At 57.6% G+C, this 15,284-nt stretch overlaps 7 protein-coding genes across 7 annotated transcripts; 4 read left to right on the forward strand and 3 right to left on the reverse strand.

Annotated features, from left to right (window-relative positions):
* Positions 1 to 30: 30 nt before the first annotated feature.
* BAUCODRAFT_61126 (uncharacterized protein) lies at positions 31 to 1,494 on the forward strand (the record flags this gene model as incomplete). The annotated part of the gene is made up of 2 exons (XM_007673626.1): positions 31 to 962; positions 1,041 to 1,494. The coding sequence occupies 2 exons, from the start codon at positions 31 to 33 to the stop codon at positions 1,492 to 1,494; spliced, it is 1,386 nt and encodes a 461-aa protein (XP_007671816.1).
* A 707-nt stretch (positions 1,495 to 2,201) lies between these two features.
* On the forward strand, positions 2,202 to 3,834 carry BAUCODRAFT_177187 (uncharacterized protein). Its single transcript, XM_007673627.1, has 2 exons — positions 2,202 to 2,646; positions 2,973 to 3,834. The coding sequence occupies exons 1-2, from the start codon at positions 2,493 to 2,495 to the stop codon at positions 3,794 to 3,796; spliced, it is 978 nt and encodes a 325-aa protein (XP_007671817.1). The 5' UTR covers positions 2,202 to 2,492; the 3' UTR covers positions 3,797 to 3,834.
* A 214-nt stretch (positions 3,835 to 4,048) lies between these two features.
* On the reverse strand, positions 4,049 to 5,946 carry BAUCODRAFT_40370 (uncharacterized protein; the record flags this gene model as incomplete). The annotated part of the gene is made up of 3 exons (XM_007673628.1): positions 4,049 to 4,994; positions 5,047 to 5,292; positions 5,372 to 5,946. Coding segments are annotated over 3 exons (1,767 nt in total), but the record flags the coding sequence as incomplete, so codon positions are not given.
* Positions 5,947 to 6,715: 769 nt separating this feature from the next.
* On the forward strand, positions 6,716 to 9,245 carry BAUCODRAFT_62475 (uncharacterized protein; the record flags this gene model as incomplete). Its single annotated transcript, XM_007673629.1, has 2 exons — positions 6,716 to 9,104; positions 9,193 to 9,245. The coding sequence occupies 2 exons, from the start codon at positions 6,716 to 6,718 to the stop codon at positions 9,243 to 9,245; spliced, it is 2,442 nt and encodes an 813-aa protein (XP_007671819.1).
* A 55-nt stretch (positions 9,246 to 9,300) lies between these two features.
* BAUCODRAFT_60977 (uncharacterized protein) lies at positions 9,301 to 10,197 on the reverse strand (the record flags this gene model as incomplete). Its single annotated transcript, XM_007673630.1, has 1 exon — positions 9,301 to 10,197. A coding segment is annotated over one exon (897 nt), but the record flags the coding sequence as incomplete, so codon positions are not given.
* Positions 10,198 to 11,729: 1,532 nt separating this feature from the next.
* Positions 11,730 to 13,633, forward strand: BAUCODRAFT_177195 (uncharacterized protein). The gene has a single exon (XM_007673631.1). The coding sequence runs from the start codon at positions 11,875 to 11,877 to the stop codon at positions 13,504 to 13,506; it is 1,632 nt and encodes a 543-aa protein (XP_007671821.1). The 5' UTR covers positions 11,730 to 11,874; the 3' UTR covers positions 13,507 to 13,633.
* A 585-nt stretch (positions 13,634 to 14,218) lies between these two features.
* BAUCODRAFT_28981 (uncharacterized protein) lies at positions 14,219 to 15,117 on the reverse strand. Its single transcript, XM_007673632.1, has 2 exons — positions 14,808 to 15,117; positions 14,219 to 14,742 (listed from the first exon to the last, which is right to left on the reverse strand). Exons 1-2 carry the CDS (start codon positions 15,070 to 15,072, stop codon positions 14,396 to 14,398), a joined length of 612 nt encoding a protein of 203 aa, XP_007671822.1. The 5' UTR covers positions 15,073 to 15,117; the 3' UTR covers positions 14,219 to 14,395.
* Between the last annotated feature and the right edge of the window lie 167 nt (positions 15,118 to 15,284).

Genomic DNA, 15,284 nt, shown 5'->3' on the forward strand with positions numbered 1-15,284 from the left:
ATACAACTGCGCAGCCATTTCCGAAGCACAATGACGATCAGCTTCGACGATGCGCGCCAGATCATCGCCAATATTGCCGGCGAGCGCGCGAAATCATTCAGGCGTGAGGCAGAGCGACTCTCGCTCGAACTCTCGGTCGGGCGTACAGTTCACGGCAACCTGAGCAGTCCTATCTCGACACCAACCTTCGATACCGTCGCGTACAATGGATATGCTGTCCTCTCAAGCCAGACAGTCGGTGCGACGGTAGGTCGGCCGCTGCAACTCAGAGTCATGGGCTCGATGTTCGCCGGGGATGCTCCTCTTCAAGTGGACGACCGCATCGTAGATGACCTGATACCGTGTGTCGAGGTAGCCATGGGCGCGCCATTTCCGGTGGCTCGATCTTCACGCCGTGCCTTCGATGCGTGCATACCGCAAGAACATGCGACTGTGGTAAGCCAGGGCGGAGGCGGCAAGATCCTAACCATTAACAGGTCTCCCCTCACCACCTACCACAAACGCATCGCTGGCAGCGACTTCGCAGCCGGAGACGTCATCATCCAGAAAGGTACGTTGATTGCCCCGAAACATACAATGGCCCTTGCGAGTGTAGGCTTGCTGGAAATCCCGGTCACGCGGCTGGCTAGGGTCGGCGTGCTGTCCGTCGGCGCAGAACTGGCGTCGACCATGTATAACCAGCAATCTGCGCAGTACAAGGTGCCGGATGCGACAGGTCCGTACCTGACTGCAGCGCTGCGGGAGATGGGTGACGATGCCGTGTACCTTGGCGCGATCCCGGACAATGTCGAGGTGATGACGGTCTACGTGCGCGAGAAGCTCCAGGCCGACAATTTCGACCTGCTGGTCATTTGCGGGGGTGTCTCCGGACGCTCTGCAGCGCATACAGCTAGCTGTATAGCCCAGCTCTCTGGCGAGACATACTTCGAAGGGGTCGAGATGCAGCCCGGGGAGTCGGTCCTGTTCGGCACCTTTCCGGACGGGGAGGATGAAAGCGCGGCAGCATTGGCACGACAGTTTTACAGCTCCAGCAGCGACAGCATGTCCCTCGTATCACCACAAAGGTCACCAGCATTGCCCTCGAAACGGCAGACTGTGGTGTTTGGCCTTCCAAGCAGTCCGATCGCCAGCGCTGCATGCTTCCGCTTCCTTGTGACACCGTACCTGCGCGGACTATCTGGTATGGCAATGGAGCGCGAAATCATGGCGAAGCTCTGTATCACACCGGAGACCGCAATGTACCGGCAAACACACCTGCAGCCAATGGGGACGAGCCTTGTGATCGAGGGATCTGGACATATGGATATCTTTCGGCATGGCATTCTTCGGTCGGTCTACGACGGTGTTTCCGTGGAGCTGAGCAGGGAGCGCAGCTTGCAGAAAACCAGCCCGTTCGCCTCGTCCAATTGCTGGATCCATGTCCCGCGCGGCCATGTTGGTTTGTGCGAAGGCGACATAGCCCACATCTACCCCTTCTGCAGCCCGAAATCATGAGCTCAACGTTATTACTCTCACCGCAGCAGCCAGGCTCTTAGCGACATGCGACGGAGAGAATCAAGTCAGCCGGCTCAACCGTGCCTGATCTTTGCATGCATATCAATGCTTTACCGGGAGTTGCGCATTTGCTCGAGCATCTCACATAGCGGCGCTTCGAGATGAACGGCTTCGAGACTAGTAGCCTGAAAAGGAACAATGTTTCCATTCATGAAAACAGAGACGAGAGCATGGTTGGCGTAGTGAAGCATTTCAGCCGCGTCGCAGAAGGCGGTCGGAGGTGATGGGTTTTGATGGCAGCGACAGGTAGAATCCGCACCACAACAGGTAGAGGAGATAGCGACGAGAAATCAAGTGCGCCGTCTGCGACTGTCCCGGCCCAGCTAAGATAGCGTAGGCGATGTGGTGGGTGCATCGCTCAATGCTCCCCAAGCGCTAGATGGCAAACGGGCTTCTGTGTGGTGCGAATGCACGTTGTGTTTCGGAATCGGACTCAGCCCCGACGGGATTATGAGATCCATGATGATCTTGAATTGCACGTCGGACCGTCGATTGACCACCGTCGCTGAAGCGGATCTGTATGCCCTGCCCTTGTATGCTCGATTCGGGGAAAGCGCCGCTTCCCGATCAGCGGTTGCGACCTACATGCACTGTAGCTGAGGTAGCAAATCCGAAACAATGATACCTCATGTCGCACGATCTTTTGGCGGCATTTGGTCCGCCTCCGACAGATGTCGACCAGCAATCACCTCGGCGGGGAGATCCCGTGCTTGCCCCTTCGCACGGCTTGATCGGTGGCGCCAAGCTGAATGCTTCAGACACGCAAGAAGATGACGACTTCGGGGACTTCGAAGATGCTTCCAATGACTCGCAGCTGCCGGAGGCGGCTCCGTCTCGTGCTCAGCATCTCGCAACACCGCCGACGCCTACCGCTCTGACACGCCCAATAACTGCGCCAGCGCCCAGGGGTTTCGGCGGCAGGGTGACCGCGCCCGAGCATGCCAAAGACACGGGGCAGCATCCTTTCGCGGGACGGATGGATCTACTATTCGCCGCGGACGATGATGACTACGATGCCGGGGGCGACGAGATGGCTGACCTCGCACAAAATCCCGAGGCGGCGATGGCGTTCTCAAAACGAGTCATCGCTGAGCAGCATGGTCGTGATGCCGCAAGCCGCGCATCTACGAAGACATCGCTGGCGAATGCGTATACGACGTCGTCACGGAACGAAGTTCTCTTCGATATTGATGATGCCAGGGCAGACGCGTGGAATGATGATGATTTCGGCAGCCTCAAGGCCACCGGTAGCGCGGTGAGGGCACAGGGAAATCTGGCAACGGATCTGACCTCGCGGGAACTGAGTAATCTATCTCTCAAGGACCATGCGTTACAGCGACCTGACCAGAAAGGCCTCACTCCCGATGCAAAGCTGCGCCAACCACAAGCCCCCATGTATGCCATAGCGCCCCACGCAGACCATATCGCAGATGGAGACGAAGAATGGGACGACTTCGAAGACTCAACCTCGCCCAAGAATGCCGCTCCCGCACCTCACCTCCCCTCCATCTCCACCCACACCACTCCAGCCCACCCATCCAAGCCGCTGGGCCCTCCAAACTCACAGACCTCCTCCCCTCCAACCAACATCCCACCCCCCTCCCTCCTCCTCTCCATCTTCCCCTCCCTCCTCGCCTCCGCCCAAGAAACTCTCTTCGACCCCCTAACCCGTCTGCACGTGACACAACGCCACACCCTCCTCACTCACCCCGCCACCCTCAAATTCCTCCGCGCTTACCTCCACCAAGCCATAGTGCTCGGCCACATCATCGCAGGGCGTAAGCTGCGCTGGAAGCGCGACCAGCATCTTTCGCAATCCATGCGCATGGGTCCTAGTGGGGGTGGAGGCGGGATGAAGCTCGCGGGCGTGGATAGGAGTGAGGTGGCGAAGGAGGAGCGGGAGGTGCTTGATGTGGTGCGGTTGTGGAGGGACCAGGTGGGGAAATTGCGGACGGCGGTTGCGGGTGTGGGTGCTGTGACGACTTTGTCTGATGAAGGGAAGTTAAGGGCTGTGCCGGAGGTGGCGGAGCAGATGCCTATCCGGACGCTTAAGGCGAGTGAGGGCGGACTGACGGCGCCGCATGCCTGTGCGCTTTGTGGGTTGAGGAGGGAAGAGAGGGTCAGCAAAGTCGACGTTGACGTGGAGGATAGTTTTGGAGAGTGGTGGCTTGATGGGCCGCAAATGCATTTAGTGTGCAGGGACTTCTGGGAAGAGTATAAAGGTAGGTTGAAGTCTAGGTAGCCATCTTTAACCTTCAGGCGCACTACGGCCACGGCAGGATGTCTCAAATCGAAGGTAATCGCTACTATAACCGCACTAACCCCCAGCAACAATCTCCCGGAACCTCTTCCCCAGCAACTCAACCGTCTTATCCATCTTCGGCGCATCCGGCGTCGTCTCCTCCACCACCTTCTCCGCCTCCGCCTCCGTCACAAACCCCTCCTCATTCCCATCCACATCCTTCCTCCCCTCCTCCTTCACACTCTTGCTCGACCCATACCGGACCGGCCCCTTCGGTTGTCCAGGGGTAATAACGGTCGTATCGAGCAAATGCTGCCACCTCGCCAGATAGGCTCCCGGACCGTACGGTGTAGAGCCCGTGCGTTTGATGACGGCACGGACGCGGGAGGCGGATGCGGCGTGCAGGTCGCGGAGATATTTCGCCCAGGTATCTAGCTCCTTTCGGACGGATTCCTGGTCGTCTTTGGAGAGGTCGGAGAAAGCGGAGACGATTGCTTTCTGCGCGCCGCCTGCTGCAGCATGTTCCGGCACGACAGCCTCGGTGGGTGGGGGTTTGACGTCGCGCTTGAATTGCGCGGCGGCGAGGTGAACGTATTCTTTCCACCATGCCGTGACCTCTTTACCATTCTTCGCCACTTGGTGGATGAATTTGTGACTGCAGCTTTGATGGCGGTGGAGAAGGTCGACGTAGTTCTCCACGCTGGGGGGTTTCTCTTCGCCTTTGGCTCCCGACGGTTTCGACATCTTCAGCATGTCTGTGACGAAACGCTCAAAGTCCCACACGGTGTCGGAGAGGTTGACGGCTTGGTGGACGTTGCGGATCATGGGGGTGTATGCGTCCACGCCTTCGCGGACGAGGGCGCTGAGATGGTCTGGTGAGCGGCGGCACAAGACTCGTACGATCTCGTCGCGGTCGCGGGCGCCGAGGTGTAGAGCGAGGTATTCCAGTGCATTCGAGTGCTGGATTTCGGTCATTTCGACGGAGTGCGAGCTGGTGGCCATGATCACAGTGACAATCGACATGCCTTGATCTTTGCTCTGCCGCCGGCATTCTTCGTGTTCTTCTCGTGAGCGCGAGGATATCCAGGACTTGAGCTCGGAGATGACCTCTTTCGGCGGAGCATCTTTGGAGCTCTCGATCTTTTCTGCACGCTTTTTGAGCTCGCGCTTATCCCAGCCGAGTACTTGGCTGATGATTCTAGCACAGTGTTAGTCCGGATAAGTCATCCCACTGTTTGGGAACGACGTACTGCTGTAGAAGGTTCATGCCCTCGTCTGCGCCCGACGTGATGCCAACCCAATTGGTAAGACTGCCTACACTAGCCTTTGCAAGAACAATCTTCATGATGGCGCCAAGCATGCTGGCGACGTTGCCGATCTTGAGAGCTTGTCGTACGGCCATATATGGGATCAGACGATGTACGCTCTGAAGCATCCGTAACAGCGTCGGGCCCTCGGGCGAGAGTATAAGCGTGTAATGCAACAACGACGCTATGCTATACGCTTGTCAGCTTCCGGGTGGCACACTTACCAACCTGGCCTGCAAGGGGTGGCGAATGCGGATCGCATACCTACTTCACAATCACAAACTCATGCATTGCCTGCACCAGGGTGGGATGCTTGGTCAGGTCATCCGTCTCCGCTGCCTTGGCGAACAAGGTATCCGTCAAGTCGCCGTACACGACCTCTTGTAACGCATCATGCCATGCTCGAATAACATCATCGGGATCGTCCTTGTTGTAGTCTTTCTTCGCCCCTTCACTCTTACTGACTCCCGCGAGGCAGCCTCTGGCCGGGTACTCGATCAGAGCCGATATGGCGGTAGCCAATGTCTTCCGCACACCCAGTAAGCCCTTGTCATAGCTCTCGCTCAACTCCGCTTGTGCTAGCTCGTCGATCAAGTCGGATACTCTCGTCTTCCAGAAGTCTGGGCTGACGTCTCGCAGGCCGGGCAACTTGAGGATGAATTTCGACAGTAGACTCTGCAGGATGGGCGAGTCAGAGGTGCCAATGTCGTCTTGGAATGGTGGTCCATAGTGGCGGACTGCGCCGGGGTATTTGAAGTCTTGGATCTCTTGGTAGGTCTCGTGATGGGTGAGGATGTCGAAGAGGGCGTGCGTTTGCTCGTCAGTAAGCGGTGCGGAGGTGGTGTCGGTGGCCATGTTGTTGCTGTGTTGTCGTTTTATTGTTGTTGTAGTTGTTGTATGTGCCTTTCAGACATTACGAGTCTTTCGCAATACTTCCCGCACACGCTTGAGATATTGGCAGAAGAGGTATACACGCGACACGATGACGTGGGGACGAGGGAGTCACGAGATGAGAGCATACTTATTCGCCGAAAGGGCAGGAACGCAGGAAATCCTACCTGTTAAGCTTCTTATTGTCATCATCATTCAAGTCTCACACATGGAACGTATCATGGACCGTGACGGGCAGTCTTTGTCGCAGGTTATGGTGAGATGGCGGATGAGGAGGAAGAAGATGCCCAATGAAAGTGCTTGGCCCGTGCTTGTGCAGACGACTTCAGTTCATGTATCCGCCTGCTTCAACATGCCCGCTCAGCTCTCCGGTCCTGGTCCTATTCAAGGCTAACGGCACAGTCACGGGGAGTGTTTGAGGGCCAGCGTGCTCGCCATACCGCGCGATGATCGCAGCCATGTGGGCTAACCTTACCTGTTCCTCTCACCTCCTCACTTTCCCACTCCTACTCCCCCGCACGCAGTTCGCTTGGCCATACCGAAACCGAGCGTCGCAAGTCGTGTTGCTCCTTCGCGGCGCGGCCATGACATGCTCCGGCACATTCATGTTTGGTAAGTGACTGTTTCAACCTACTGCATATAACTGCCGAAGTCCTCGCTCTTGCTGCTGCTCTCCATTCTCTCTCACCAGATCATGGCTCCTGAACTCAACTTCCTCGCTATGCTACCTGTGACGGCAGCTGCAATTGCTGCACCGCCGCCCGTCGATTCCAGACTTCAGCCATGCGGAAACGCGTACTATCTCCCTACACAGTATACCTGCTATGACACCGACTTCCTGTGCCCCGTGCTCAACGGCGTCCCTACGCTTCAATGCGGACCAGACTGCTACAATCCGTCAACATACCGCTGCAGCAACGGCAGGCTCGTTTATCAGCCGCCGGCCACTTTCGCGAGCACTGCGTCTGCCTCGTCAACGTTGGCAAGCGCTCCATCTAGCTCTGCGGCCGCAACGTGCACCGGCGTCCCCACGACCCAGTATCTCAGCGACCCACCTTACAACAACTACTTCTACTCCGACTGCCATAGTGAGAGTCAGGTCGTAGTGACGAGCCCGCAACCTGACAGTAACCTCACGATCATTGGCTCTCGGCTGTTGGTCGCATGGCCAGCCGGCAACTCCGGCGTCGTCTCCTTCTTCGCTCCCAGCAACGGGATTAATGGCACACTTGGTATCGAGCTCGTCAACAGTACGATAGGCCATCCGCTTTCAGGCGTCTACATTCCACCTAACAGCAGCCCGTTGACCGGAAACGCGCGGGTCGGAGTCAGTACCCTCGTCAACTTCAACTCTTCGGCGATACTTACGGTGCCTATCTTGGGTAGCATCCGCACCATTCGAGACTTCACTGAAGGTCCGTCAATCTTGGTGCCGAGTGTCCAGAATGCCATCAACTTCGCCAGTACTACCGGCGGAGGCGCGGTGCTGTCCAGACTGTGGTTCGACAATGTCACGGTCACGCAGATGTCGTTTGTCCCGATCAGTAGCAACAGTAGTGTCTTGATCCACAACCGGACAGTAGAGCTTTCGGCCGGAATCTACAACTTCACTGCGACCTTTGACTATCCGCAACTTACTCAGCTCCCAGCCAACCAAGTCTTGAACGCGCAATCTCAAAGTTTAGTTCAGCAGTACCCAGATCAGACAACTTCGCTGTCATTCCTGTCTTACACAGAAAAGCTTCTGGCTGGATCTTGGCGCTTCCTCACATACTTTGGTCGAGACAGCCTGATCAGCCTTTTGCTTCTGCAGCCTGTGCTCTCCGAAGGCCAAGGCGGTGCTGTGGAAGCCGTCATCTCCGCCGTTCTAGAGCGCCTCAACCGAACAGATGGTGGCGTGTGCCACGAAGAGACGATCGGAGACTACGCAACATACCTCAACCTGCAGATGAACGTGAGCAGCACCGCGCCCGGCTGCACGTATCAGATGGTCGACACGGACTACTACCTCATGCCGGTCATGCAGAACTACTTCCTCGACAGCGGTGTGGGGCAAAGCCGACGGTTAGCTTTCCTCACAACGCAATCAACCCTGAACTTCGGTAATCATGGCCTCTCGTACGCTCAACTAGCTCTGATCAACGCGGAAAAGATCATGAACACCTCCGCCCCCTTTGCCCAACCAGGTGGCCAAACCGAAGCAAACCTCATCCATCTAAAACCCGACCAGCTCGTAGGCGAGTGGAGAGACAGCACGTACGGGATCGGAGGAGGCAGAATACCCTACGACGTCAACACCGCCTTAGTCCCCGCCGCACTCCGGTCCATCGCCGCCCTCTCCGCCGCAGGTTTCTTCCCGTCACATCCAGACTGGACCATCACGGCAACAACATACGCCCAGGTATGGGAAGACAACACCCTCGCCTTCTTCCGCGTCACCGTCCCCGCCACACAAGCCCAACAACTCCTCGCGAACTACACCTCCTCGTCCTCCGGCAACAACTTCCCCTCACACGCCGACACCATCACCTCGGAAATCGTCTACCACGGCCTAAGCCTGCAAGGAAACACCAACCAACCCCTCATCCGCGTGATGAACAGCGACGACTGTTTCCGGCATTTCCTCCTAAACACAACCAGTCAAACCCAACTTACGTCCTTCCTCAACTCGACCGCCAACAACATCCTCGCCCCCTTCCCCGTAGGTCTCAGTACGCCCGTGGGCATGCTCATCGCCAACCCAGCCTTTGGCGGAGATCCCGTCTACGCGGCCAACTGGACAAACAATGCTTATCACGGGACGGTGGTGTGGAGTTGGCCTATGGCTATGATGGCTGCAGGGCTGCAGCGACAACTAGGCCGGTGTTCAACGACGAATGCCACCTCTTCCCCGTCTCCTCCTGCGTTCTGTACGGATAGCATAGTCTACGGCCGTGTGCGGGCAGCGTATAACCATCTGTGGGATTTGATCGAGGCGAACACGGCGGAGTTGAGCACGGAGGTGTGGAGTTGGGTTTACAATAACAACAGCGACGCGGGGTTCGTGAGGGAGGAGTTGGGAAGTCTGCCGCCTCCGCCTGGTTTGAGTCCGACGGAGAGTGATATCCGACGTAAGTGGTACCATCTTCCCCCTCCGCTGAAAGCTTGTGGGACGGAGAAATGAAAAGGCAGCAGACGCTAACGCTTGTACGAATGCAGAACTCTGGTCTTTGACTTTCCTAGCCGTGACCCGCGACACGACTCTCCAATAAAACCAAAGCATCCCCCACCCACATCAAACCCAAGTCACCTGTCCACTTTCCGCGCCTAAACACTCTTGATAGCCCTCATCCGCCACCCCATTATCTCCCCCGCCACCTCCGAATCCGGCACCAACCCCTCCGCCCCATGCGGCAGACCGGGCAACAAGTGAAACTCACAACTCGTCCCCGCCTTGCCCAACTTCCGCACATACTCCAGACACTCATCCCGAAACAAATCCAACTCGCCGATATCCATGTACGTCGGCGGCAAACCCTTCGCATCCTCCACACTCATCCGCCCCGCCGCTTCGACGGGCGTGACCGCATCCGTGCCGATTCTCTCGGGACCGAGCAGCGCAGTCCAGCCGGTGATGTTGTCCTCGGCGGTCCAGGAGGCGAAGGAGGCGACATTCGTGTTATCCTCCTTTGTCGTGCGGTCGTCAAGCATGGGGTACATCAGTATCTGCTTACACACGCTCGGCCCGCCCTTCAATTTGACGTAGTGGGCCAGACTCGCCGCGATCCCGCCCCCGGCACTATCCCCCATGATCGCGATCCGGGCCGCATCGACCCCCAACTCCGCGGCGTGGGAGTGGAGGTACGTGAGCCCCGCGTAGACGTCTGTAACGGGGACGGGGGCGCGGACTTCGGGGGCGAGGCGGTATTCGACTGCCAGGAAGGGGACGCCGGTGCGGGTGACGTAGTTTTTGATGATTTGGTCGAAGTGGTGGATGCTGGCGCTTATCATGCCGCCGCCGTGGACGTAGCAGATGGCGGGGGAGTTACGGAGGGGGGCGTCGGTCTTCTTGGTGAACCAGCGGCAGAGGAGGGAGTGGCCGTCTGAGGCCGGGGTGTGGAAGTCGCGCGTTTCCACGTCGTGGATGGCCGGGGTGAGGGTGTTGAGGAGGGCGAAGAAGACGTCGGCGCCGGAGCGGCGGGCGGCGATGTCGCCGATCTGGGGTGTGGTGTGGTTTGTGAGTCGGTTTGGTTTTTGCGTTTTAATTATGGCGGGGCTCTTACTGCTGCTGGCGGCGGAGGGCCATTGGGACCCATCATTTTCTCCCTGGCGCTTGCCACGACGGGGTTGAGCGTGAACGGCATGACTTGGACTGTTTGAGGGGAGTTGACGAGGCGGGGGCTAGGGATGGTACGAGATGTGTAGATGCGGCGGGATATGACACATGGACTCAGAGATGCTCAAGGTAAAGTGCTTGTGGAGTGTGAAGGAGAGATGAAACGAGATTGTAGCTGGAGTTTGGACAACCACTCCTTTCTGTACTTGCTGCGGATCAGAGCGAGGATATCGATATCGCTGTCGGAGGCCTTACGAACGAACGTTGCGGTTGCATGCTCCACCTACGAAATCAATGGTTCGACGGCTTAATAATACAAACACCCGCGCCCCAGTGGAGATGGTTTACATCCGGTGGAGACGATGTACTGCTCGATAACTCCACCCTGTCATCAGTCTTCGAGTTGGTTGAGCCAGCTGTTCCTGAGGGAAGAGTCATGCACGGCGCGACAAGATGATGCGGTCTGCTATTGGACACTTTGCCCACCAAGCGCTGGGGTAGGATAAGCGATCCAAAAGGCGTTAGTTAGTGTCTAGTAGAGATGGAGGGGAAGTGAAGGTGCCGAAGTCGCTGAAGCCTAAGGCAGTAACACCGATGCAAGCAACAACCGAGTCATGTCCTGCACATTCAGTCTAGCCCCGTTGCTTCGTGCATCAGGCTCTGTTTACCGATCGCCAAACGACGCGTCTCCGACAGCCCCAACGGTCCAACGTGGCGAGCGGTGAGCAGCTGAACTGTTTCTGGTAGCTGCAGCAGCGGTAGAGACGGTGCGATACATCAGCAAATAGTATTGATGGGGGGGATGCAGACATTGCTGTAGCGCCGTGCAGCAGCGAATGACCATGTGGCCACGCCGGCTCCCACTCCTATTCGCGCTTACGTAGCCATCATCTTCCTGCAGTACGAGTGTGTTGTCTTGCTAACAACGCCCAGCCTCCGCTTGTGTCCATGTCAGGAGAGAGGGAGGGGGTAGTTGTAAGAAGGACATGCTTCCCTTGTCCTTCTTCTTACATCGTGCCGTGTCTTGCTGTGCCGCACATCAGCCTTGTTTCCCAAACTGTCCGTCTCGCCTTACGCCCAACTGCCGAGCGCATAGACGGGAGATGCTGGGGTAATCGTTGTTTGCATGGGCGCAACGTGCTGCCGGGTGTCACTGCGGGCGCGAAACGGGCCGAGAGCTGTCTTGGAAGCTTTCCAGAGCCATCGCCCGTCGTCAACAATCGTGAGACACACGATAGCAACGGCTGCGTAACTGCCCACCCGCCCGCATACTGATTAGCCATCGGAAGCGATTGCGTCTTGTACATGTCAGGCGTTACTGGAGTTCACATGACTGGTCTTTGCGCGACATTCTAATATACATCAGAGTGAAGCGCACGCAAGAAGCCAACCGAACGAAGCATCCTAACACGGGACACGCCTCATCGCGCAACCGCTACGCTACAGTGCCTATGCCTTCGCTGAAACGACGAAAAGCGCGTGCGAGCAGACCTATAAGACAGCATCCAAGATAGCGAGACAAGATCAAGCGCACACAACACAGCACACCTTAATAATAGCCAGACATGGCCGACCAGCCTCCCCCACCACCTCCTCCGCACGGCCACAGCCCCCGGCCACCCGGCGGACTGCCCGACGGCAACTACGACATCTTCATCATCCCTCCCCACTCCGCAGGTTCTGGCTTCCTCTACCTGCCCTCCATGCAACCGAACCGGAATAGCTTCCTACTCGGCGTCGCTTGCACACTGCTAGCGGTGGGAGTATGGACGTTGGCAATGCCGGTGCTGAAACAGTGGCTTGTGACCGTGTCGCAGAGCGGCGGAGTTGGGGTGCTTCTACTAGTCGTGGGCGTGGGAGTGGCAGGCTGGGCGTGGGGCAAGACGCAGGGAGAGATTGGAGGAGGAGCGGACGGTGGTGGAGGTGGTTGGGGGAGAGGAGCGGGAGCGAGCAGTCAGCAGCGGCAACATTCACACTCGGCACCTCCGCCCGAGCCGCAAACTGCACCACCACCACCACCTCCTCCACCACCGCCGCCCGCTCCCGAAACACCTCCTCCCCGACCTTCCCCACCTCCAGAGCAAGAACGTCCCAAGCCAAAGGCCAGCGCGGCAAGCGGATGGGAAAAAGCGCGGGAAGAGACGAAGAAGCGCGAAGAAGAGCGCAAACGAGCCGAAGACCTGCGCAAAAAACGCGAGGAAGCACAACGCGTACGCGAAGAAGCCGAGCGAGCGGCCAAAGCGAAGGCGGAGAAGGAAAAGTGGGAGCAAGCGCGAGCCCGAGAGAAAGAGCAACGCGAGCGCGAAGCACGTGAGCGTATTGCGCGAGAACGATTAGCGCGGGAGAAAGAAGCGCGCGAACGAGAACGAGAGAAAGAGAAAGAGGCGCGGGAGAAGGACACACGCGAGCGCGAGGCAAGGGAGCAAGCTGAAAAGCAAGCAGCAGCCTCAGCGTCAGCAGCAGCCGCCTCCGCGCCACGAACACCCACCTCCAAACCCGCCGCCTCATCACACCGCTACGAGAAACCCGCCGCGGCCTCCTACCCCGGCAGCGAAGCGGAAACACAACCACCCCCGACCTTCCGTCCCGCCTACTCCTCCTCCTCCCCTTCCACCACCCCGCAAACCAAACGCCCCGTCTACAAAGCCTCCTCCGCCTCCTCCGTCTCCGGCCTCAGCGAATCGAGCTACGCGGCCAGCGCCAGCACGGCGCGGACCACGCCCCCGCCTTCCCATGCGCGCGGGCCGTATGCTACTAAAGATCCGGATAAGATATGCTTGAAAGCTGTGTACTTATTCTCCGACTCCTTTCCCACGAAACCCATCGCGCAATTAGTCTCCGGCGTGGGATCCGTAACTGACGGACTCATCCTGCGGATCAAGAGTGAAGGGTTATTCATCGACGACGATGTCCGCGGCGTGCCGCAACGGGAATGGGACGTCAAGGCCTGGACGCTCAAATTAGTGGAGGATGGTGGGTTGGGGGGCTTGCACGTATTGAGGGCCACGGCGCGGGATGCGGAGAGCAAGCGCTGGACGTATGTGCTGGAGGAGACGGAGGCGTGGAAGGTGGCGGTTGGGTTGCAGAGGCTGCGGAAGGGGAGTATGGTGCGCAGTTTGGGGGTGAATGGGATGAAGGAGGGGGAGGTGAGAGGGGTGTTGGGGGCGTTGGGGTGGGTGGGGGATGGAGGGGGGTGATGTTGAAGCGGATGTAGGACGAGAACAGCGGGGTTGGGGGAACAAAAGTGTGGATTGACATGCGGGCGTTGCGTTGCGTTGCGTTACGTTGCGCCTGAACATCTAGCGAATCCTGCATCAGCAAGCGGCGTTCGACATTGAATCAGCAATGGGAGGTCGGAGCGGGTACCAACCGACATTGGGAGCTGCTTCGATACGTACAAACGACTAGGCGTTTTCGTTCCCCAGCGTGCAGGCGAAGCGGATCTTGTACATGTTGTACATAGCCGAAAAATGCAGCAACGATCTTTCTTCACATTGCACCTTCCTAGCGTTGCCTCTGATCAGTTTCGTCCCACAGTCACGGACACCATGCACCGGGTATATGCACGCCTTGCACCTTTCCAGATGTTGTATCTCGCGTTGGATTCGTTGACAACTGTGATCTGACACTGTCCACAACATCGCCCGATCACTCTGACACACCAGGCAAGTAAGTAGCGTTGTACCCTACGACAAGGAGACTCTCGTAGCGTCCTGCGCAGTGTTATGCAAATGCAAAGAACGCGTGAACCAAGTCTACTATACGAATGTGAAGCGGACTTCTCACGACGCCCGTCCTGAGTCGCAAAGATACAGATTGGCATGAGATGGGAGCGGTTTGTGAATCATTTGTTGGCACGCATAGGATATGCAGCATTCCTTCCTCACGAGCGTCTTGAAACGCCCTCAATGCCATTCAGGAGTGTAATAGTACATACATATCTTGGTCATAACGTCAGCCTGCCAACGCCATAACCCATAGTGTCTGATATGCTCATGCGCACGCTCACGATGATACGTCCTTCGACCAGATCGCCACCCACACCCAGCACCGTACAATCGCTACATGACGTCAATACTACGTCTCCTAATGACCCATCCGATCCGCACCACCCATAACTTTGGCAACAGCCGGGACGACCTCGAGACGGTCCACCGCCGCCCACGTGGCAGCGAGAGCCGCAACACCACTGATGATGGCGCGGCCGAAGTTGATCGTGCCCCAGGTATCGACCAAACCATGCGTCGACTCCTCCTTACTCATTCCCGACTCCGCCTCGGCATCGGTAAGAGAGGCGGAAGCGAGATCACTGGCCTTCTTCTCGAGCTTGCTGTTAATTGGGCCGAGGAGGAGGGTGGAGTATGGGATCAGGATGGCCATGAGGGCGGAGGCGGTGGTGTAGAGGATTTGGTGGTGGCTCCAGGCATTGGGGTCTGCGATGAGCATACCGAGTCAGTAATGGGGTAGTTGGACGATGTGAATGGAGGTAAGACGTTACCTCGGTAGGCAAAGTATCCGAACACGCCCAGCCCAATGGCGGAAGTGGCAGGAGCGATGAGCACGTCGCCGTCATACATGGTCTTCCATTGCTTGGCGAGGAGCGGTGCTGGCGCCTTCAGGAAGGCGGGAATGGTGCCGAAGGACTGTGCGAACGTCTTCCCGGCGAGGAAGGTGGCGCTGGTTAAGCCGACGACTTGCGCGACGCGGAGGGGAGTGGTCAGCTGCTCGGTGTAGAAGAGCCCGTGGTTCGTGACGGCTGCCATTTTGAAAATCGTGTGTTTATTGGTGGTTTGTGACTGTGCTGTTTGCTGGGGTTGTGGATGGGAGATGAATGAAGCGTTACTTCATGTTGGTCTGGAGCTTGGGAGCTTCTACCACATAGTGACGTTGCACTATTCATGCCTAAGGCCAAAATATCACGGCATATGGATGAAGGCACGACGCTACACTTTCACTCACCTGATGGATGCCCGTC

This window comes from Baudoinia panamericana (assembly GCF_000338955.1).
Source record: "Baudoinia panamericana UAMH 10762 unplaced genomic scaffold BAUCOscaffold_1, whole genome shotgun sequence".
Taxonomy (NCBI): Eukaryota; Fungi; Ascomycota; class Dothideomycetes; order Mycosphaerellales; family Teratosphaeriaceae; genus Baudoinia; species Baudoinia panamericana.